The sequence below is a fragment of the Petaurus breviceps genome, unplaced genomic scaffold, assembly GCF_028583685.1.
Source record: "Petaurus breviceps papuanus isolate PSGF00001 unplaced genomic scaffold, PetGlider_PUasm1.0 216, whole genome shotgun sequence".
Classification (NCBI taxonomy): Eukaryota; Metazoa; Chordata; class Mammalia; order Diprotodontia; family Petauridae; genus Petaurus; species Petaurus breviceps.
Window position 1 is genome coordinate 9,268,111 of NW_027185867.1, and position 21,713 is coordinate 9,289,823.

Below are 21,713 nucleotides of genomic sequence, written 5' to 3' on the forward strand. Positions count from 1 at the left end.
GTTGCTATTACTATATACAATGTTCTCCTGGCTCTGCTCACTTCCCTTAGCATCAGTTCATGTAAGCCTTTCCAGATTTTTCTGAAATCTACCTGCTCATCATAGCACAACAGTATTCCATTATATTCATATACCACAACTTGTTCAGTCATTTCCCAATTGATGGGCATTTCCTCAACTTCTAATTCTTTGTCACCACATAAAGAGGTGCTATAAATATTTTTATATATTTAGGTCCTTTTCCCTTTTTTATGATCTCTTTGAGAGTGGTATTGCTGGGTATGCACAGTTTGATTGCCCTTTGGGCAGTTCCAAATTGCTCTCCAGAATGGTTGGATTGGTTCACAACTCCACCAACAATGCATTAGTGTCCCAGTTTTTCCAAATTGTTTTCAATATTTATCATCTTCTTTTCCTGTGATGTTAGCCAGTCTGGTAGGTGTGAGGTAGTACCTCAGAACTGCTTTAATTTGCATTTTCATATGACTATAGATAGCTTTCATTTCCTCATCTGAAAACTACCTATTCATATCCTTTGATGATTTATCAATTGTGGAATTACTTATATTCTTATAAATTTGACTCAGTTTTCTATATATTTTAGAAACAAGACCTTTATCCAAAAAATTGGCTGCAAAAATTGTTTCCCATATTTTTATTTTCCTTCTAATCTTGGTTGTGTTTTTGATGGCATATTTTACACCCCTTACTGTGTTTCAGTCATCAGTAATAATACGCTTCATTCACTATGTTTCTACTATTGCCTTTTGGGTGACCCATTATTTTCATATTTTCAGAGACTAGTATTCCATGATTCAAAATCATATGCCATGTATGGAAAAAATATATTATAAAAAAGATACTTCTATTTGAGAGATGTTTGTGGCTATAAGATTTCCCAAATTCAATCCAATTTAAACCACTCACTTCCTATATATTTCTTAATCCAGTTCACTGTCCATATGCAGTGTCCGCCTAGATATACGTACTAAATGTATAGCTGTTTTACCATCCAATTGTGTATAAGGCTGTACAATACTTGGTTTTTCCACTGTGGATTGTTAGGCTCAACTTTTAAACAAAATTACTTTAGGAGAACCTGCAATGTTTTGGGTCTTGATCAAATCAATATACTATCATCTGTGATAAGAGCATTTGCAGGACTTCATCATCTATATGGAATCATATTTGAACTCTAATGAATATTTTCAATAACAGTGGCAAACACTTTTGGTGTAACTGTTCCTATTCTATCCCTGCTTAATATTCATGATCAGAGGATTGTCAAACACCTCCTTTCTTGCATCTAATGAGGAATTAATATTCCTCACTTTAACATGTAATTTTAACATGCATAGAAAACTCTTTGTTGGAAGTTCTTTAAACTGCAATTTGATCTAATAAATCAAATACTTTTTATGGTCCACAAAAAACAAGCATAGTGGGGTCTTACATTCTCTGCACTAAGTTCTGATCTGCTGTAGTCTGCTTGTTTCCTTGTGCTGCTTTCATCAAAGATGGCTCTGATAGGTGTGTAATTTATTTTCACAGAAATTTTGTAAATATGATCACGGAAGCAGGCATTTGAAACAATATATTTTCTATCTTCTCACTTTTTTTTTTTTTAGTGATCCCATATGTAACTTTCCCCCCCCCCCCCCAATCTGGTATCTTTCCATTTTTCACAATTTTACCAGTCCTACATAGGGTACAAATCCCACCTAACTCACAATAAAATAATTAAGCTTAATTGTATCTAAAAGCGATCATAACTGAATGTATGACCTTACTCTGTACTTATATTTGCTTACACCAGTACTAACATTGTACTTTTTGTTTGTGTTTGTGTTACACTTTCTTTAATAGGCAGATAAATAGGTTTGGGGACTTCAAATTGCACGCTGTATCTTCTTAAGCTTATCTTACGTTGGTATTTGACCCTCACTCTAATTTCTATCATCTAACTGTAAACAACAGCTGTGTAAGAGATGATTTCCACATCGATCATCACACATTTCCTGTCATTTAAGAAATAGCCAATTTCAAAAAAAAAAAAAATCAGTTTGGGGCAGTTTTTGAGTTTAAGATATCCACCGGAGCTTAATTAAAGCTAGCGGACAAGGGTGATAGTGATGCACACTAAGCACTTTGAAAACCTTGAAGTGCTATATGAATGTCAATTATTGTTTGTTTGGAAACCGGCCGTGGCCGGTGAGGTGACCAGTCCGTAGTCCCGCAGCCAATGAAGCGGAGGAGCCAGGCCTCAGGACCAACCTCGTGACTCCAGCTCACAAAAAGCCAACCCCTCGCGCGCAGCAACCATAGAGCTGGGAGGCCCCGATTGCCTAGAGCTCTCCATTCTCTATGGTTGAAAAAGAGAGCGGAGGCCAAGGTGATGACGTAATGTGCCCCATGCCCGTCCCACCCCGCCCTTCCACTGGACGACTTCCGCTCGGCTGGACGGTGGAAGGAGAGTGCAAGCACTGGGAGGAGGCTACCTAGAGCCCTCAGTTCCAGATAGCGCGATGCGATCGGTTAGCTACGTGCAGCGAGTAACCCTGGAGTTCAGCGGAAGCCTCTTTCCGCACGCGATCTGTCTCGGAGACGTCGACAACGATACGGTACGTCACGGCGCATGCGTGCACTGAAGGAAGCAGAAGGACGTGTGACGTGTGCGGTGGGGAAGAGAGGGAGGGGAAAGGGAAGCCCTGCCTGGGCTTGGGAGCATGGTAGGGAAGCTGTGCGTATGCGCCCTGCGCCTGACGGCACATTACATACCGGAAGTGGCTAAACAGTGATAGCAGCCACCCATCCCCCACCTCCCAGTTGCGGGTTTTTGTGGGGTGCTTTGTCCCTGCCCTCATTAGACACTTAAAAGACCTTCTTTACAGCCTCCAGACAAGATAGGGCTTGTATTTCCAGGCGGGGAGAGGCGTAAAATGATACATGGTATAACAATACGTTAGCATATAATGCGTAATATAGTACGTAAATAATAACATGGAAATCTAATGTAATATATTGTGTAAATAATTATGTAATACAAATACGTAATATAGGAATAACAAATATGTAATAAGCAGTAGTGCAGGAAGCCAAGTGCACGTGACCTCTCCAGGAGTCTGGAGAGCCCAGGAAGGCTTCCTGGAAGAAGAGGCATTTAATAGAAATTAAGCAGGCCCAGAGGAGATTGGAGGCCTGAGTAAAAACCCCGGAGACTGGGAGTTCAGATGCAGTTACTGATACTCCCTAGCTTTATGACCTAAGGCAGGGCCCTTCACCTCTCAGCCTCAGTTTACTCATTTGCGAAAATGAAGATAATAATAGCACCTGCCTCACTAGGTTATTGTAAGGACTTCAGTTCAATTCAGGAAACTTTGATGAAACACCTACTATGTGCTAGGCACCCTGCTAAGTGCTGGGGGTACAGAAAGAGTGGAAAGGCAGCCCCTGTCTAGGGCAGACCACCCTACGGCCCCAGGGGAGGGGCAGAGACTCAATGTAGAGCAGAGATTGTTATTGTTCTGACCTGCTTGTCAATACAAGTGGCACAAATACTTAGGCTCCTTAAGAGTCTACGGCAAATCTTTAATAAACTTTGTTTTACTTTGGCTGAGAGAAGGCTTGAGTCGAATTTATTTGGCAGGACCCAGCATTTTGCCTCGAGCACCCCTGAGCCTCAACATATGGTTTCCTGAGCATAAACCCCGACAGGAATATCATGAAGAGCTTTGTAAACCTTAAAGTAGATACATACAAGCTGTTGTTCATTGCCTCATAGGATTTGGGAGTTATCTTTTATAGTGGAAGAAGTCCTGCTTAGCTTCTTATCGTATGTGTGACCTTAGGCAAGTCACTTCCCTGTGGCCCTCCGTTTTCTCATTTGTAAAATGAGGAAGTTGAGCTCTAAGGTCCCATCCAGCCACATCATTTTATAGTTTTAGTGAAATGGCATGCCCAAAGTAACTCGGCTAGTAAATAGCAGAATCAGAACTCAAACCCAGGTTCTCAGACTCCAAATCTAGCATGCTGCATTTCTATTACATTATACTAGGAGTGGCAGCTAGATGGTACAGGGGATAGAGTGCCATTCCTGGAGTTTGGAAGACTCATCTTCCTGAGTTCAAATCCAGCCTCAGACACTTAGTAGCTGTGTCACCCTGGACAAGTCACTGAATTCTGTTTGCCTCCGTTTCCTCATCTCTAAAATGAACTGGAGAAAGAAAGGGCAAACCACTCCAATATCATTGCTAAGGAAACCAGATGGGGGTCACAAAGTCAGACATGACTGACCCTCAGCCTGCAGGCTTCCTTCAAGATGCAATAAAAATCTTTATTTCTACAAGAGGTCTTTCTAGTCCCCTCTCCCACCGCCCGCCATAATTGCCTTCCCTTTGAAACTGCATCTGTGCTTTGTTAAACTATACATACATATATATGTATGTTTGCATGTTGTTTTTCTTCTTAAGAATATGAACTTCTCAGGGGAGAGCCAATGTTTTTACCTATTTTTGTATCCTCACCTTAGAACGTTGTCTGGTATATAATAAGTGTTGAATAAATATTTGTTGACTAACTGTGAGCAAAGAGAGAGGCATGAGCATGGCATTTGGGAGGAGGGGGGAGAGTCGCCCGGTTTGGGCTGGATCATAGAGCATGGTAGGTGTTCAACCCTCCAGTCAGGATGCCAGGAATAGGACCTATGCTCTTTAGCTGGGAGGAAAGCTTTGAAAACTGGGGGCAGATCTCCAAGTGTTTCAACTACAACTTAAGGTTTTTCAACTACAACTTAAGGCTCTTCCTCTGTTGCTTCTATTTATATTAATACATTATACTAAACTGATTTATATTTTATAATACAATTTGTGATAAGTCATATTAAATTATATTAATATCAGAGTTGAAGTCTTAAAGAAACTCACAGGTGATTGTGTCTGGTACAGTTGTGTAAACGGGTGTAAGGGGGCAAATAATGAAGGCATCCATCTGAAGAAATCAGAAAAGACTTTTGAACCCACTTTGCATCCTCTGTCATCACTGGCACAAGAGAGCGGTAAAAGGCTGCTTCCCGAGATCCACTGGGAATTTGGCCACAACACAGGACAGAGGAATAGTAGAGAGTGAACCTCCCCACTTGGGAGCCCATTCACCACTTGAGGGTGCCAGACACACAACTCGGGGAATTAGAACACAAAATACACAATCTTCCCTGCATCCCTGCACCTGCTGTGTGTCCCCAAACTTCCTGATACACATACACTAATGATCTTGTCAAAAGGGAGTCAGCTATTGAAGCCATGCTATGGGTAGGCTTTATTTTTTTATTCTGAACTAAACAAACACCAAATCAAATGAACATGCCCAAATACGTGTTGCATGACAGAAGATGACTACATATGAAATTGTGAGTCTATTATGTAAAGCTTGCTTGCTTTTCTTTAAAATCTATAATAAATTCAATATGTAATTTTCAAACTTGTCCTGCTAATATATGATTCCATCTGGTTCTTTTCTCATTTGGGGTGGGAGGCCTAGTACCCTTCTCCCTATGACCTTCTCCCTTCCCCATAGCTGAGAAGAAAAATCCTTGTAAAATTATCAAGTAAAACTAATTCCCACATTGCTCATGTCCAGAAATATACATCTCATCCTGCTTTGTCTTACATCTTTCAAAGTTGTATGTCTTCACATTGTTGTAATTATATAAGTTGTTCTCCTGGTTATGTTTACTTCATTTGTTTCAGTTCCTTCGAGACTTTTTCCCCAGGTTTCTCTGAAACTTCTTTTCTTACAGCATAGTAATAATATTCCATCATTTTCGTATGCCAGTTTGCTCAGATATTCCCCAATTCATAGGCACTTCTTTAGTTTCCAGTTTTTTGCCACCACAAAAAGAGCTGCTATGCACATTTTTAAGCATATAGGTCTTTTTCCTTTTCTTTTTTTAATCTCTTTAGCATATAGATGCAGTAGTGGTATCAGTGGGTCTAAGGGTATGTATACAGTTTAGTAACTTTTTGGCCATAGTTTTAAAATGCTTTCCAGAATAGCTGGAACAAATCTTTCCAACATTTCTCATTTTTCTTTTTTGTCATCTCTGCCAACCTGATGGGCATGAGATGGAACCTCACAGTCACTTTAATTTTCATTTCTCTGAATTATTAGTGATTTAAAACATTCTTCATATGGCTATTTATAGCTGATGATTCTCAGAACTATTTATCCTGCTTTAACCTTCAGGCTGACAAGACATCTCAAAGTAGATGTCTCATAGTCATCTCAACACGACAAAAACTGAACTAATTTAATTCTTTCTCTCCCCAAGCCTCACTCTCCTGTGTCCAGATTGTGGCCAAATCATGCCAATTTGACTTTTTGTAACATCCCTGGTTCCCTACTCCATCACCCCCATCTGTCCTCTCACACTCCCTGCAACAAGCCCTGCTCAGCTCACACCTGGACATTGCAATAACCTGCTGGTTGATGTTTCTCCCTCCTCCCACTCAGCTGCCAAAGTGATTTTCCTAAAGCACATATTCAACCATGTCATCCTCCCATGTAGGAAACTACAGTGGCTTTCTGTCACCTCCAGGATCAGATATAAAATCTTCCCTTTGGTGGTCGAAGCCCTTCATAACATGGCTTCTTCCTCCTTCTTCAGTCTTCGGGCACCTTTTGTTGTTCAGTCATTTTCAGTAGTGTCTGACTAACGTGATCACATTTTGGGGGATAGGGAGAGGTTGGCAAACATACTGGAGTATTTTGCCATTTCCTCCTCCAGCTTATTTTACACATGAGGAAACTGAGGCGAACAAAGTTAAGTGACTTGCCCAGGGTCACAAAACTAGTGTCTGAGGCCAGACTTGAACTCAGAAAGATGAGTCTTCTTGATTCTAGGCCCAGCACTTTATCCACTGAATCACCTAACTACCTTATATTACACCTTACCCCCCACGAAGTACTCTAATCCAGTGACCTGAAGCCTCCTGGCTGTTCCCCAAACAAGACTCTTCATGTCCCAATTTAGGATATTTGTACTTGCTGTCCCCCATGCCTGAAATGCTCTCCCTCCTCATCTTCGCTTCCTGACTTTCCTGCCTTCCTTCAAATCCCAGATAAAATCCCACCTTCTCCAAGAAGCCTTTCCCAACCTCCCCTTAATGCTAGTGCTTTCCCTCAATTTATTATTTACAATTCATCCTATGCAACCTTGTTTGTATTTTTTTTTTTACATATTGTCTTCCCTTTTAGACTGAGTTCCTTGAGGATAGGGACTGTTTGGAGTTTTGACCAGAGGTGGGGTGGGGAGGGTTGGTCTTTGTATTTGCAGTGCTTAGCATAGTGCCAGTACACAGGAGCATTTACTAAATCCTTATTGGCTTGACCTTTCGGGGGTTTTTCTTACACCTTCAAAATTTCTAATAGTGTTATTTCCTTTCTCTGACCCAGAGAGCGATTTGAATTGATTGACATTAATTAGATTAAGATTAACTAATGTATCCATTTGGAGCTTATTGCATTATAGGGTGTGAAGTGTTGCTCTGAACTTCATGTCTGCTAGCCTGCTTTCCAGCTTTCCCAAAAGTTTTTGTTAACTAATAAGTATTTAACTCAGTAGCTGAGGTTTGGGGTTTTATAGAACACTACTAGATTGATTTGCTTCTGTTATATTATATACCTAATGTGTTTCACTGATTGACCAGTATTCACCAGTACTAAATCCTTTTGTTGAGTATGACTTTGTAGTATTGTTTGAGATCTGGTATAGCTTAGACCTCCTTTCTTCTCACTTTTTTCATTGTTCTCCTTGAGATTCTTTTTTTTCTCCTTGAGATTCTTTACCTTTTATTCTGCCAGATTCATTTTGCTATTACTTTATTTAATAAAATAAACTTTTAATACTTTTATTGGTGTGGCACTAAATAAGTAAATTAATTTAGATAATATTGTCATTTTTATTAGCTCAACCTGACCCCAAACAATGGAGATTTCTCCAATTATTTAGCTTTGTCTTTTTCTGTGAAGTATATTTTGTAGACTTCCAAATATTTTGTTTATTCTGTAATTATTTTGGGTTTTTTTTTGCTTTTTGGAGGGGAGAGGGCAGGACAGTTGAGATTAAGTGACTTGCCCAAGGTCACACGGCTAGTAAGTGTGTCAACTGTCTGAGGCCGGATTTAAACTCGGGTCCTCCTGAGTCCAGGGCTGGTCCTCTATTCACTGCTCCACCTAGCCACCCCTGTCATTATTTTGAATGAAATTTCTCTTTCCAGTTATTCCTGCTAGGTTTTGTTCATAATACAAATAATTGTTGATGATATATGTGGATTTATTTATGTCCAGTTTTGCTAAAGTTATTGTTTCATTTAACTTTTAATTGACTCTGTAGGGTTCTCTTAAGTTAAACATTACGTCGTCTGTGAAAGTTGATAATTTCTCTTTGCTTATGCTTATTCCCTCAGTTTTTTTTCTTGTCTAATTGCTATATTTAGTATTTCTAGTACTATGTCAAGTAATAGTGGTAATAATATATATCCTTGCTTGGACCCAGATCTTATTGGAAAGGCCTCTAGAGTATATATTTATATATAATGTCTTTTGGTTTTTATATAGTTGCTGTTTAACATATTAAGGAAAGATTCACTTATTCCTATTCTTTTCAGTGTTTTTATTTTTATTTATTTATTTTTTTAAAAGCAATCGGGGTTAAGTAACTTGCTCAAGGTTACACGGCCAGTTATTTCTGGGTGTGGTGCTGAGTATCTGAGCCTGGATTTGATCCAGGTCATCCCAACACTGGAGCCAGTGCTCTTACTCGCTGAGCCACCTGGCCGCCCCATTTTCAGTGTTTTTAATAGAAACGATTGGTTAATTTTGTCAAAAAATTTGTGCACTTATTGTTGTATGATTTTTACTGTTCTTGTTATTAACGTAGTCTGTTATATTTGAGGTTTTCCTAATATAGAACCGACCCTGAAATCTGGGCATATTTCTACCCTGGTAACAGCGTACAGTCTTTGTGATATATTGCTGTAGCCTCTTGGTTAATATTTTTATTTAAAATTTGTGTGTCAGTATTCATTATGGTCTGTAGTGGGGTCCACCATAATTTCATAGATTTAAGACTATCTGTGAATTTGATTTGGAAAATATATCACATATTTATTTTTACTAGCCTCTAACTGCAGTTTAGAATTGCTTTCAGTTATGAATTTAGGCAACAAATATTATTTTGTGAAGGGGTCCCATAGACTTCATCAGAGTACCAAAAGAGTCCATGATGCAAAAAATGTTGAGCCCTTGTGATGGTTTTTTTTCTCTGTTTTGTCTGTCTGATTTAGGTATCAAGACTACATTTATATCATAGAACAAATTTGATAGGATCCCTTCTGTTCCTATCTTTGCAATAAAGTTATATAACATTGGAATTAATTGTTCTTTGAACATTTGATAAAATTCACTTCTAAATCCATCTGGTCTTGGGATCTTTTTCTTTGGGAAGTCATATGATTTGTTCAATTTCTTTTTTTTCTTTATGAAATTAGGCTATTTAAATTCTCTGTTTCTTGTTCTTTTAATGTGGGCATTTATATTTTTTTTGCACATACTCATCTTTTTTACTTAGCTTGCCAGTTTTATTGGAATATAGTTGGGTAAAATACTTTCCAATATTTTTTTTTAATTCCTTCCTCATTTGTTGTGAATTCCCTTTTCATTTTTGATGCTAGTAATGAAGGGCAAACAGAAGCAACAACTTAGGTTTCCTCTTTATTCTTTTTAATGTTTATTGCTTTTTACCTAATTAGCATGTAAATACTTCATTCTTGTATTGACCCTTCTAATTGCTTTCTACCTTTTAATGATTCTTTTGACTCATGTCTTTGCATTTTAGTACTCATTTCTGGTGTTTTTTTTTTTTATCACATGTACTTGAAAATTTCTCTAGTTCATTAAAGGTCCTTTTTCCCTCTATAAGATTAAACTCAGTTTTTCTGCGTAAGTTATTCTTTGTTTTTGCCTATATTTTTTTGCCTTGTGGAATATTGTATCCCAAACACTTCTCTACTGTATAGATATCTGCCAGATTTCATGTAATCATACCTAGCTCCTCAGCACTTGAACTCTTTCTTTCTGGATGTGTCATTATTTTTTCTTTGACCTCCTGGAAGTTCAGTTTATGTTATGACTGTGATATTGCTGGGAGTTTTCATGTAAGAGTTTCTTTCAGTAAATGACCAAATGAGTCTCACTATTTCATTTTGTTGTCTGATATTACTAGATCTGGACAGTTTAAATTCATGATTTTTTTTAAAGATGATATCTAGGCTCTTTTTTGTTGTTTTTGCTCCAATTACTAGAGATGTTTCTCTCCATTGACCTTTTCCAGGTCAGGTCTTTTTTATATGAGGTATTTGCTCATATATTTCCTTTTATTCCCTAACTCTTTAAAAAATTTTTAATTTTATTTCCAAATTCTCTTCCTTCATCTATCCATACCACATCTTTTTAAATTTTTTTTAATTCTCAGTTTTTAGTAGACTCATTAACTTATGTTTGCTCCATTCTGATTTTCCGCATCTATTACTAGGATAAGGTTTTGCACCTGTTATATTGAGCTATGAATTCTCCATCCAAATCTTTCCTTTCCTGCTCTCATTTCAGCTGGGTGGTGCATGTATAGATAGCTGGGCTTGGCATCCAAAGACCTGAGTTCAAATTTGGTCTCAGACACTTAATATCTGAATGACCTTTGGCAAGTCACTTAATCTCTGCCCCAATTTTCTCAACTGTAAAATATGCATAATAAAAACACCTACCTCTCAGAGTTGCTATGAGGACCAAATGAAATAATATTTCTAAAGTACTTAGCATAGTACCTGGCAGAAAGTAGATGCTATTCAAATCCTAGCCATTATTATCATTACTAGTATTTCTTCTCCAATCCTTTCTTCTAGAACTCTTGTTTCATTTATGATGTAATTTTTTTTTTAAACACCACAAAACTCTTGCTTCATCATTTCTTCTAAGAATTCTAGTTGACCTTATGGTGGAGAAGTGTTTTCTTTGAGACTTTGTAGATGTTATAGAGTATTCTCTGCTTAATTTGTGTCTTGGGTATTCCCCTAAGACATATTTTTTGTTTGTTTACTCATTCTTCTAGCCCTATTTCCTGAATCATGGCTTTGTGTTACAGCTGGGCTCCACGTGATTTAGGAGAAAATCTCAGGTCTTTTTGTGTCAGATCTATTCTCTGTAGTCCTGCTGCTGCTTTTTCCAGCTATTTAGAACTGTGTTCTTCTAGGAACTTAGGCCAGAGAGCTATAGACTTTTAGCATTCCCTAAAGGTTCAGATCTAGGATGAAGTTTGATTGCAGCCCTTCTAGTCTGACCTTTGCCAACTCCCAACGCTGTTTTGGGGGCAGCTACAGATTGTTGGAAGTCCAGCAAACAGCAGCTAACCCTAGCCCCAGTCAGAGCTAGCAGGCTATGCAGGTTCCATGGGGTCTCCCTGTGTTCATTATTCCTCTATGGACCTCAGCCTGGGTCTGTGATCTGAATTCAAGATGCTGCTCTGAGATCAGAGTGATGGAGTTGCTGGCTTGCTCTTGGGCTTCTTGCTTGGTTTGCAGCCTCAGGCTGGAGTAGTAATTGTGCCCCTAGCCCTGGTATACAGCTGCAGGCCCCAGCTACATCAGTCCTGTCCTGGATCAGTGACCTCATTTTGTTGTCAAAATGACACAGCTGCTTCTTGCTTCTGTTCCTCCTGTCCCCGATGTGAACTGCAGGCCCTGTCCACAGTGGATCCACATCTGCTTGTGGCCCTGGCACACAACATACTCTCCATCCCAGTCTCAACGCTTCAAGGCTCTGTGCAGGCCTTCCTTGCTCAATCCCCTCCCGTCCTTCTGGCTGTATTTCTAGGATAACCTAGGCTGAAAAATTGACCCACTGTGGTTTCTACATGGATTTCCTTGTGACTAAGTCTCATTGCTCTTCTTCAGTATTTGCTGGAGTAGTTGTGGAAGTTCTACTCCTTCCTTCTATGGTACCATCTTTGGTGGTCCTATATATTTGTTTCTATTCTCTGCTTCCCTGATTGGATGTGAGTTCTGGGTTGATCTCTCCAAAGCTTGGTATCTGGAGATGAAGTTGAAAAACACATTTCTTGTTTATACTGGGGTAATCGGAAAGAATTGGAGATAAAGCTAGGCAGTAAAAGGATAGGGACATTGAAACAGGACCTTGAATTCCAGAATTGAGAGGGTCACAGATTCTCTCCCCATTTCTGGCATCCACTGATCTAACATATACATTAGAGAAAGTAAAGGAAACTTGGGAGATGCAGGTGGTTCCATTTCTTTAATGACCACCTCATTCAAATGGGTGTTCAGTAGTACTTTTAAAGTAGTGATTATGTTCAGTCAATATTGATTAGATGCCTACTATGTGTTGGGCATTGTGCTAAGTGATTGGGGTACAAAAAGAAGCAAAATACAGTTCCTGCCTTCAAGGAGCTCACAGTCTAATTGGGAAGATAATATATAAACAAATATGTACAAAGTAAGCTACAGAATAAATAAGAAATAAACAGAGGGAAGGCACTAGAATTAAGGTTTCCTGTAAAAGATGGGATTTAGTTGAGACTTAAAGAAAACCAGAGAAGTCACTAGGCAGAGTTGAGGAGGGAGAGCATTCCAGTCACAAGGAACAACCAGAGAAAATACCTGGGTTAGAGAGATGGCACAGCCAGGAGGCCAGTGTCACTGAACTGGGGACTAAGTGTTGGGGAGTAAGGTATAAGAAGACTGGGAAAGTCGGAAGGGGCCAGGTTATAAAGGGCTTTAATGTCAAACAGAGCATTTTGTATCTGTATCTGGAGGCCATAGAAATCCACTGGAATTTATTGTGTAGGAGTACAACTCGCACTTTAGAAAATTCACTTTGGTAGCTGAATGAAGGATGGATTGCAGGAAAGACTTGAGGCAGGCTGACCCTCCAACAAACTGTGATGGTAATCAAGGTGTTTTTTTTTTAATTTAATTTAACTTTTCTTTGTTATATTTTAAGTTCTGAACTGTCTCCTTCCTTTCCTCCCCACTGTGCATTAGAGAAGGCCACATTTCATATACACACACACTTGAGTGTGTATGTATGTATGTATAAAACCATACTATACTTCTATTTATCAGTTCTTTCTCTGAGTATAGAATAATTTAGTCATTTGTAGTTATTCTTCGAACAATATCTCTGTTACTGTATACAATGTTCTCTTGGTTCTGCTTATTTCACTCTTCATTATTTCATGCAAATCTTTCTATGTTTTTCCAAAATCAACCTGCGCATTGTTTCTTTCATCACATTAATATTCCATCACAATCGTATACCACAACTTGTTTAGCCATTCCCCAGTTGATGGGCATCCCAAGAACAAGGTTTAACAAAATTCATTAGGAGTTCTAGAATTTCTTTGGGGCTGAGTGCAGAGTAAAAAAATTATGATGATAATTATTCTCTGTCCCCAATGACATTTCTCTTTTCTCTCTGTCTGAAGTTGAATGAACTGGTGGTGGGAGATACTGGTGGGAAGCTGTCAGTGTACAAGAATGATGACACCCGGCCATGGATCACCTGTTCCTGCCAGGGAATGGTCAGTATTTTCCTCTAAGAGGTTCCAAGAGGGGTAACTTCAGACTCTTTGTCTGAAATGTATCCCCAGGTCCCCTTTGCCTTTAGAATCCTTGGCCTCCTTCAGAGCTAGCTCAGGTTTTCCTACATGAGAATCTGCCTAGTTGTTGGTTGTCTTGAAATTACTTTGTATGTCTTTGTATGTGTTGTAGTCTCCCATTGTAATGTAAGCTTCCTTAGGGCAAGGGATATTTCCTTTATGTCTGACTCTGTACCCCTGAGCACAGTCTTCTTTACAAGGAAACTTTTGATGCAGGGAGTACTTAATTAGGCTTGAATTGAAGGATATCAGCTCATATTGTTGCAATTCTTCTCTGCTTGTTTGTACTGACCTAGCCTATAGTTACGATAGCAGAATATACACATGAACAAGTTCTCAGTGAGCAATAAATATTAAAGCTTTTCCTCCTCCCTAATTCATCCCAGAAGGATCAAGGTAAATTGATGTTTCCTTAGCACCTTTTGGCTCTCTGGATCATCTTCTCTTTTATCTTGCAGCTTACTTGTGTTGGAGTAGGAGACATATGTAACAAGGGAAAGGTAAGCGTTCTGATTTACCTCGGATAACTGAAGAAATGATGGTTCTCATTCCTCCCAACTCCACTGAAATCAGTGGCGTTTACCTGGCCTTCCTTTAGGGCATAGTGGATGGTTCTGTCCCTTCTTAAACCGTGACAGAACCAGCCCTGTCTTATCTCTTTTCTTTTCTCCACTCACCAATGTTCCTTACATATCCTTGTTTCTCTCAGAACTTGGTGGTGGCAGTAAGTGCTGAGGGCTGGTTTCACCTGTTTGACCTGATGCCTACCAAGACTCCAGAAACGTCTGGGCACCATGAGGCAGCAGCAGGGGAGGAGCATCGACCAGTGTTCAAGCAGCACATCCCCGCCAACACCAAAGTCATGCTGATCAGTGATATTGGTGGGCCTCAGTGGGTAGAGCAAGAGTCAGGTCCCACAGTAGAGGAAGGCAAAGGGCAGAATGGTCAGGAAGAAGAGAACCCAGGCCTCTTTTCCTCCCTTAGAGGAATGAGCACTGGAAGATCATATATCATGAGAAGAACAGATCTCTCTGAAGGTGGTGTGAGTCTTGCGCTAGGCAGTTGTAGGGAAGTGCTTTCTAGGTAGCTATCCAGAAATTGTTCACAGTGGAGGGAGTAGGACAGAGAAGAGAACTGAGGTGGGCAGGTAGGGGAAGACAATAGACTGGGAAAGAAGAAATACAGGAGTAATAGTAAAGTTGGATAAGAAGGTTCTTGTGGGTACAGGAGAACAAGTACTAGACCCAGACTGAGTTTAACGTTATTCTGGGTTGAAAGTAAAGATTTAGTAGGTAAGTTGGTAAGAGGTCTCAAAGTAGAGGTGTCATAGAACAGATCATGATATGAATACCAGACAGAGAATGGAAACAGTAATGGGGAGAGCAGGTATGGTTAAGACTGATGGGCATAATTTGAGCTCTAGACCACCCTTTATGTCAATATCCACAGATGGGGATGGGCGTTGTGAGCTGGTGGTCGGCTACACAGACCGTGTGGTAAGGGCATTCCGATGGGAGGATGCCAGTGATGGCATGGAACATGTGACTGGACAGCTGATTTCACTTAAGAAATGGCTGCTGGAGGGACAGGTGAGGAGGTGGCATGGAGACCATGAATCAAGGCAGAGAGGGGAAGGACAATCTAGAGAAGGTTGGATGGGTTGAGCAGTTGAAGGATGAGGCAGTGGGGGATCTTGATAGGGAATATCAAAAGGATCCATTTGGGGATCAAGGTGTTGGGATAAATTACTAGTGGGAAGCAGGGGCATTTAGGAAAAGGCAGTAAAGAGAGGATAATCCAATATGGTTAATTTGGGAACTCCAGAATTCATCCTGGTTTGCTCATCATCCTTCTACATTGCCCTTTCCTCCTATTATATGCAGATAACCAATTTTTTGCTTGCCAAACTTCTCAACTTCCCAATTCTACCTTAAGCCACCTCTCCTGGATATAGGTAGACAATTTGTCAGTGACTCTGGGGCCTCAGGGAACCCCTGAACTGATGGTATCCCAGCCAGGCTGTGCTTATGCCATTCTACTGTGTACCTGGAACAAGGGGCCCCTTCCTGTCCCTGAGGACAGTAACAGGTAAGATCAGCTGGGGGCAGTAGCATGTGTGTTGGAAGAGTACAGTTAGCACAAGGAAATAAGATGGGCTCAAGGATAACAAATTGTAGTGAGAAGGGCTCCTGAGGGCGGGAGTCCCTTAGGGAAGGGCTTAGCATGAGCTGAACGCAGCCCATGCTACAGGCTTGGAGCTGGTAAAAGTTACCTCATCTGGATCCCAGGCCCAAACCATTTACTGCATAGAATATATTCAAGGACTCAGGGAACTTTGGTTTCCATTTCTGTGCTGTCTGGAAGAGAAAACAAAGCCTGCCCCATTTCTCTCATCTCCACTTACTGCTTTGGCCAATAAGTCAGGAAGGGGATGAGTATATAGAATATTCTATAATCCCATGGCAAGGATATTCTTTATGGAGTCCTCAAGCTGACTCGGGTTCCTTTGGAAAATGCAGTTCCTTTGATTGTCTGTTACTAACAATAACAGTTTAAAATTATTTGATTTTTGTACCAGCCCTGTGATAATATTGCAGCTACTATTCTTTCCATTTTGCATATGAGGTAAGTGAGGGTCAGAGAGGTTGAGCAATTCACCCATCTTCACACAGACACTGTAAGTGTCTGAAGCAGGATCTGGCCCTGGGGTTCTCCTACTCTAAGTGTGGTTTTCTTTCCACTACACCGTACTGCTTCTTCACTAAGTTGTATACCCTTCTACCCATAGAGAGACCACTGCTATCCGAGATGTCATCCTGCACCAAACCTCTGGCCGTATCCACAATAAGAATGTCTCCACCCACCTCATTGGCAACATCAGACATGGTGAGGAAGGCAGGTCGGAGAAGAAACTGGGAGTTTCTGGGAGTTATAAGGTCCTGGGAGTATAAGAGATAAGAAAATCCTCTCACCTGGACCTTTTCCCTCTGCTAGCTATACTTCCCCTCCCAGATCTTAATCATCTACCTTTAGCCTCATCCTCCTAGCTTTATTCTTGCTCTTATCTGCCTTATGTACCTCACTGATTCCTTGATCCCCTTACCTTTTTATTCCTCACAGGCCAAAGCAATGAGAATAATGGCTCAAGTCTCTTTGCCCTCTGCACTCTTGATGGTGAGTTCCCATACTGACTTTCTCTGTGGTGGAGTAGGAGGGGCAATTACATACCTGTTGGCCTCATGGTTTAACCCACCTGTATTTTTTTCCCTCTATAGGAACTCTAAAACTCATGGAGGGAGCAGACAAGCTGCTGTGGTCGGTACAGGTTGATCACCAACTTTTTGCCCTAGAAAAACTGGATGTTACAGTGAGTAGAAGATTAGGTGGGGAAATAACATTTCTCCTTCCCTGTGGGCCAGTAGTAAATTGAATTTTTTTTACCCCGCAACTGCCATCCTCATTAAACTGTATTGACCAAATCTACTTTGAAAGAAAATAGCCATCATTTGGAAATGAATTTAACTGCCCTTCCATTCGCAGCTATCTATATTTGCCTTAAATTTGTATCACTTTGATATTTTTGAAAATTACTAATGATGATGTAGATCATGGGGCCAATAAGTGACAGTGAGAACCTGCTGACTTGGTGTAGGCCTGGCTCCAATATGTACTGGATGTTTTTTTTTTTCACATCTGCTAGTCTTCCCTGGATAGAGGTATTTCCCCTAAGCTTAGGGGAGGAGGAAGCCTTGATTTGCTTCCTACTATTCTTGTTTTCCATCTCCTGCAATGTTTATTTTCTAAAAGCAATGACCAAGACCTACTTCAGTTTTTTCTAACCCTCAAAGAGACCCCTTCCCATTCCCACATTCTTGTCACTTCCTGACTGCTTTTAGGGCAATGGAAGGGAGGAGGTAGTAGCATGTGCCTGGGACGGACAGACATACATCATTGATCACAACCGCACTGTGGCTCGCTTCCAGGTGGATGAGAATGTCCGTGCCTTTTGTGCAGGTAAGCTTCCCTGCCTTTCCTTTGATTAACAGACTCCATATGTTTTCCTTCTTGCCTCTATGCTTTGGCAAAAAAAAGTTATGGTCTACAAAATGTAATTAGGGTTTAATAGAAAGAAAATTGGACTTACAGTATTGTGTCACATTACTTTATTCAAGAGTAGTAGCCATCCTCCACTTCCACTGAAGAATTATAAAAAGAAGCAGCCAGTGTGAAGATTAGACAACAAAATTTCATTATAGAGAAGGTTAGAAGACAGAAATGATTGACTAAGGAAGATCTTAGAAATCTTCCCTGGACATCTTTATAATGGAAGAGAGTCTTATCTATCTGGGATGGTTTAAGATACTGTCCTGTATGGACCTAGGGGAATGAAAATGAGTCTTCTAAATTATCAATTGTTCTCCTTATTTCTAAGTTACCCCCTCGAGGAGGAACAGGCCAGTTAAAGAACAATTAGTGAGCTGAAGCAGTAACTTAGGACAATATATAATCAGCATATACTCTAGAGTACATAACTCTGGAGACCTGCCAAGCTTAAGATATCTTCCCAGGAAGGGGCTAACACCATAGAAGAGCCTGCCTATATAAGTGCGAAGTGGGAGTTCCTGATTGTGTTTTCCAAATCTGGTTCCCTAGTCTATTCCAGTGCCATCATCTAAGTGGGAAAAGTCTTCAAAAAGCACTTTTTTGGCAGTGTATCTATTTGTTGCTGCCAGATATGGACAAGAAAATATCTGCACATCTGGTTCAAATGCTTTACAATAATCTGTTTCCAGTAGTAGCCGAGGAGTGATAGAAAATAGAAGGGCAGTTAGGTGGCCCAGTGAATAGAGCACCAGCCCTGGAGTCAGGAGGGCTTGAGTTCAAATCCAGCCTCAGACACTGGACACTTACAAGCTCTGTGACCTTGGGCAAGTCACTTCACCCCAATTGCCTTGCCTTGCATCCTCAAAAAAAAAAATAGAGTGATAGCTTCATTTCTTTGCTCCGTTCTTGAGGGAGTATGTAAGACTTGGCCAACTCTAATCCCAGGATCTTGTTCCCTACCTTATCATTTGTGGACATGAACCATTAAATTTTTCTTTTCTTATCCTCTACCCCCAGGCCTATACGCCTGCAAAGGAGGTCAAAACAGTCCTTGCTTAGTATATGTGACTTTCAACCAGAAGATTTACATATATTGGGATGTGCTGCTTGAGCGGATGGAGTCCACCAATCTGGTGAAGGTGTTAGAGGCTGAACCAGAGTACACGGGCCTGCTACAGGAACTGGGTGTGGGTGAGTCCCTTCAGAAAGTGGGAAAGGGAAGGCTGACTATCTGGGCTGCCCAGGAATCCAGCTCTTGCCCATTGTTCCTTCTTTTGCCCCTAGATCCTGAGGACTCTGCTGCTGTCCGAGCATTGATCCACCAGACACTGTACTATCCAGATCAGCCACAGCCAGACAATCCTTCAAGCAGCCCAGATCCTTCTTAACTAGAGGTGCTTTCCCAGGGGATGAGGGACTTTCTTCCCCAGTGTGGAAATGACCAGAATAGAGTAATGCAGATACTTAGTGCTACCTGCACCACCATGACAGCAGCTCAACTTGAGTGTTCCCTTACTTCCTCACCATCCATTTGACTGCTTGTATGTTTTTGGTGGGTGGGGGGTCCCCCTAGTGTGGTGCAGAGAGACAGTCAGCTCGGCCCCTTTTGTTGTGTGCTTCTTGCTCCATTTACCCGTTTGGGACTACTCAGGTGCCCCACCCTATCCAGAAGGTTACTTCTTATGCAGTGAATCTGGACATGTTATCACTAATGGCAATTAGTGAAAATGCATGCTCTTTCTTTTTGTACTCTTTCAAAGACTGCGATGTACTTTATTTACATTCATCTTTACAGCATCTCTGACAATTTTCTCCCCAGGTTATCAAGGAAGAGACTTGGAGCGGAGAAAGAAAGAGACAGCATATTTGTGGCAGAAGATTGAGCTAAATACAGAAAAAATAATTTCACCTGACTCCTTCCTAGAAGAGCTGTATCCATAGGATCATAGAGGTGGAAGGGACCTCAGAGACCATGTATTCCTACCCTTCCATTTTACAGAGGAAGGAACTGAGGCCCAGGGAGTTTTAAGTGACTTGCCCTAGGACACATATATTTTGAAAGTTTTTTTCTGGGTCAAAGACTTCCCCTCCCCCTCTCAACTCTTTGAAGGGCTATCCACCTGGAAAATCACCATTTAATACTTGACGGTAGCCTTTAGATGTTGGGTAACACTTTGTCTGGGAGTCAATTTGAGTCATTTTTTTAGGCCTGATTTGATCTGTCTGCTTTTTTGATTGTACTTTTGGATTATACTGTCCCCGGTAATCAGCCCTATTTATATGAGTCAGATAGCATCCTTCTCCTCCCTGAGGAGAGACAAATAATAATAACAGTATTGTCATCATTTATGTAGTGCTTAAGGGCTTGCACAGTGTTTCATATGCATTACTTTAATTGTTGAATTTCCTCTAGCTAGGATGGGGCTAATGGTAAGGGGCAGCCAGAAAAGACAACCTTAGAGAAACAGTGTTTATCCACATGAAGAGGCATTTGGGCTAGGGCCTGACTGAGATTTGCTAGTAGCAGACTGAAGAAAAGGAACCAGGAAGGACTATGAAAGTAGAGGGCAGAGAAAAATTAGATTGAGGGGAATGACGGAGACTTGTTGAGATCTAGGCTAGGGCAAGATTGTAATTTAATGAGCTGTTGTCTTTTGTTTTAGAGGGATTGATGGAAAGGGATTGAGAAAGGGGGTATCCCTCCCTATTCTAATCTCAACTATGGCAAGAGAATAGACAGGGGGAAAAGGTTGTCCCCAGAACCAAGGAGACTTAGTTCCTAACAACCTAGCCCATAGGCCAGTGCCATATCTTTCCCCACCCTATAAGACATGTTTTGGGAGAAGAGAGAACCAGCCAAAAAGGCACTCTGGGGCCCAACCTTTTGGCATCCGAATCTCCCTCCTAAAAATGAAAACACCCAGCTAAGGGAAGCTACTAGGGTTCAGGCTAGGTGAACTCCAAGTTTATGAAGGTAGAAATGGAGGATGGAAAAGAGGAAAGAGGCCCATAGCAATTAGATGGGGCTCCAAAGTTAAAGCTAATGATTTCCACTGCCATCTCTCAGGCTTAAGGAGAGAAATAATCCCTATAAAGTATGACCATGCAATCTGAGTAATTGGACTGTTCATACCCTTTGACCCAGTGACCCGCGCTCGCACACACACACACACACACACACACACACACACACACACACTCACTCCGAGGAAGTTAATGACAGAAAGGTCCTATACATAATATACAAAATAATCATAGAGTCGTTCTGTGGTGAACACAAAACCAACAACAAAAAAATTGGAAATAAAATGGTTGCCAATCAATTGGAATTGGAAAAGCTGAAGCTGTAGTATATTAATATAATGGAATGTTATACCATAATAAACAGCCAATGTGAGACATTTGGAGAAAATGTGAAGATCCGTATGAACTGATGAAGAGTCAAAAAATAAAACCAGGAGAATAACATACGCAATGTCTACAATAATGCAAATAAATGTTATACTGAAATGCAGTCAAGTAGATTAATTATAGCAGTGAGTTTGGGTGATAAAAAACATTCTACCTCCATAGAGAGGTAAGGGATATAAACTATTAGAGGGTCAATTTATTGGTTGGATTTTACCTAAAGATTTTTCTTTGTTTAAAGGAGAAATCCATGGTAGGCATATGTTAAGAAATAACTGTAGTGTAAAAAACAAAAGTAATAAGTAAAAAAAACAATGATGATCATGTCTAATGCTAGACCAACTAGTAGACACAAAAACAGTTGAGGGGTGAAAGGTAACCTACAAATGAGTTTATACTTAAGGAATATCTAGGGATCCATGCTGGGCAGCAGGAGGTAGTTTGGCACTCCAGAAAAAAAAAACCAGCTATTAGA

The 21,713-nt window shown here is 40.5% G+C and overlaps 1 protein-coding gene across 1 annotated transcript; it reads left to right on the forward strand.

Moving 5' to 3' along the window:
• Positions 1–1,769: 1,769 nt before the first annotated feature.
• Positions 1,770–21,344, forward strand: ITFG2 (integrin alpha FG-GAP repeat containing 2). Its single transcript, XM_069094384.1, has 13 exons — positions 1,770–2,621; positions 13,553–13,648; positions 14,185–14,226; positions 14,436–14,607; positions 15,176–15,315; positions 15,681–15,814; positions 16,515–16,612; positions 16,847–16,900; positions 17,002–17,093; positions 17,623–17,740; positions 18,848–19,021; positions 19,115–19,224; positions 19,650–21,344. The coding sequence occupies exons 1-12, from the start codon at positions 2,526–2,528 to the stop codon at positions 19,216–19,218; spliced, it is 1,320 nt and encodes a 439-aa protein (XP_068950485.1). The 5' UTR covers positions 1,770–2,525; the 3' UTR covers positions 19,219–19,224; positions 19,650–21,344.
• Positions 21,345–21,713: the final 369 nt, after the last annotated feature.

Bases quoted from the DNA above. Each gene is read 5' to 3' on its own strand.
- ITFG2 (XM_069094384.1), top strand. From the start codon at position 2,526: ATGCGATCGGTTAGCTACGTGCAGCGAGTAACCCTGGAGTTCAGCGGA. The intron at 15,316-15,680 runs GTGAGGAGGTGG...TCCTGGATATAG, and splicing joins AATGGCTGCTGGAGGGACAG to GTAGACAATTTGTCAGTGAC. The intron at 16,901-17,001 runs GTGAGTTCCCAT...TTCCCTCTATAG, and splicing joins TGCCCTCTGCACTCTTGATG to GAACTCTAAAACTCATGGAG.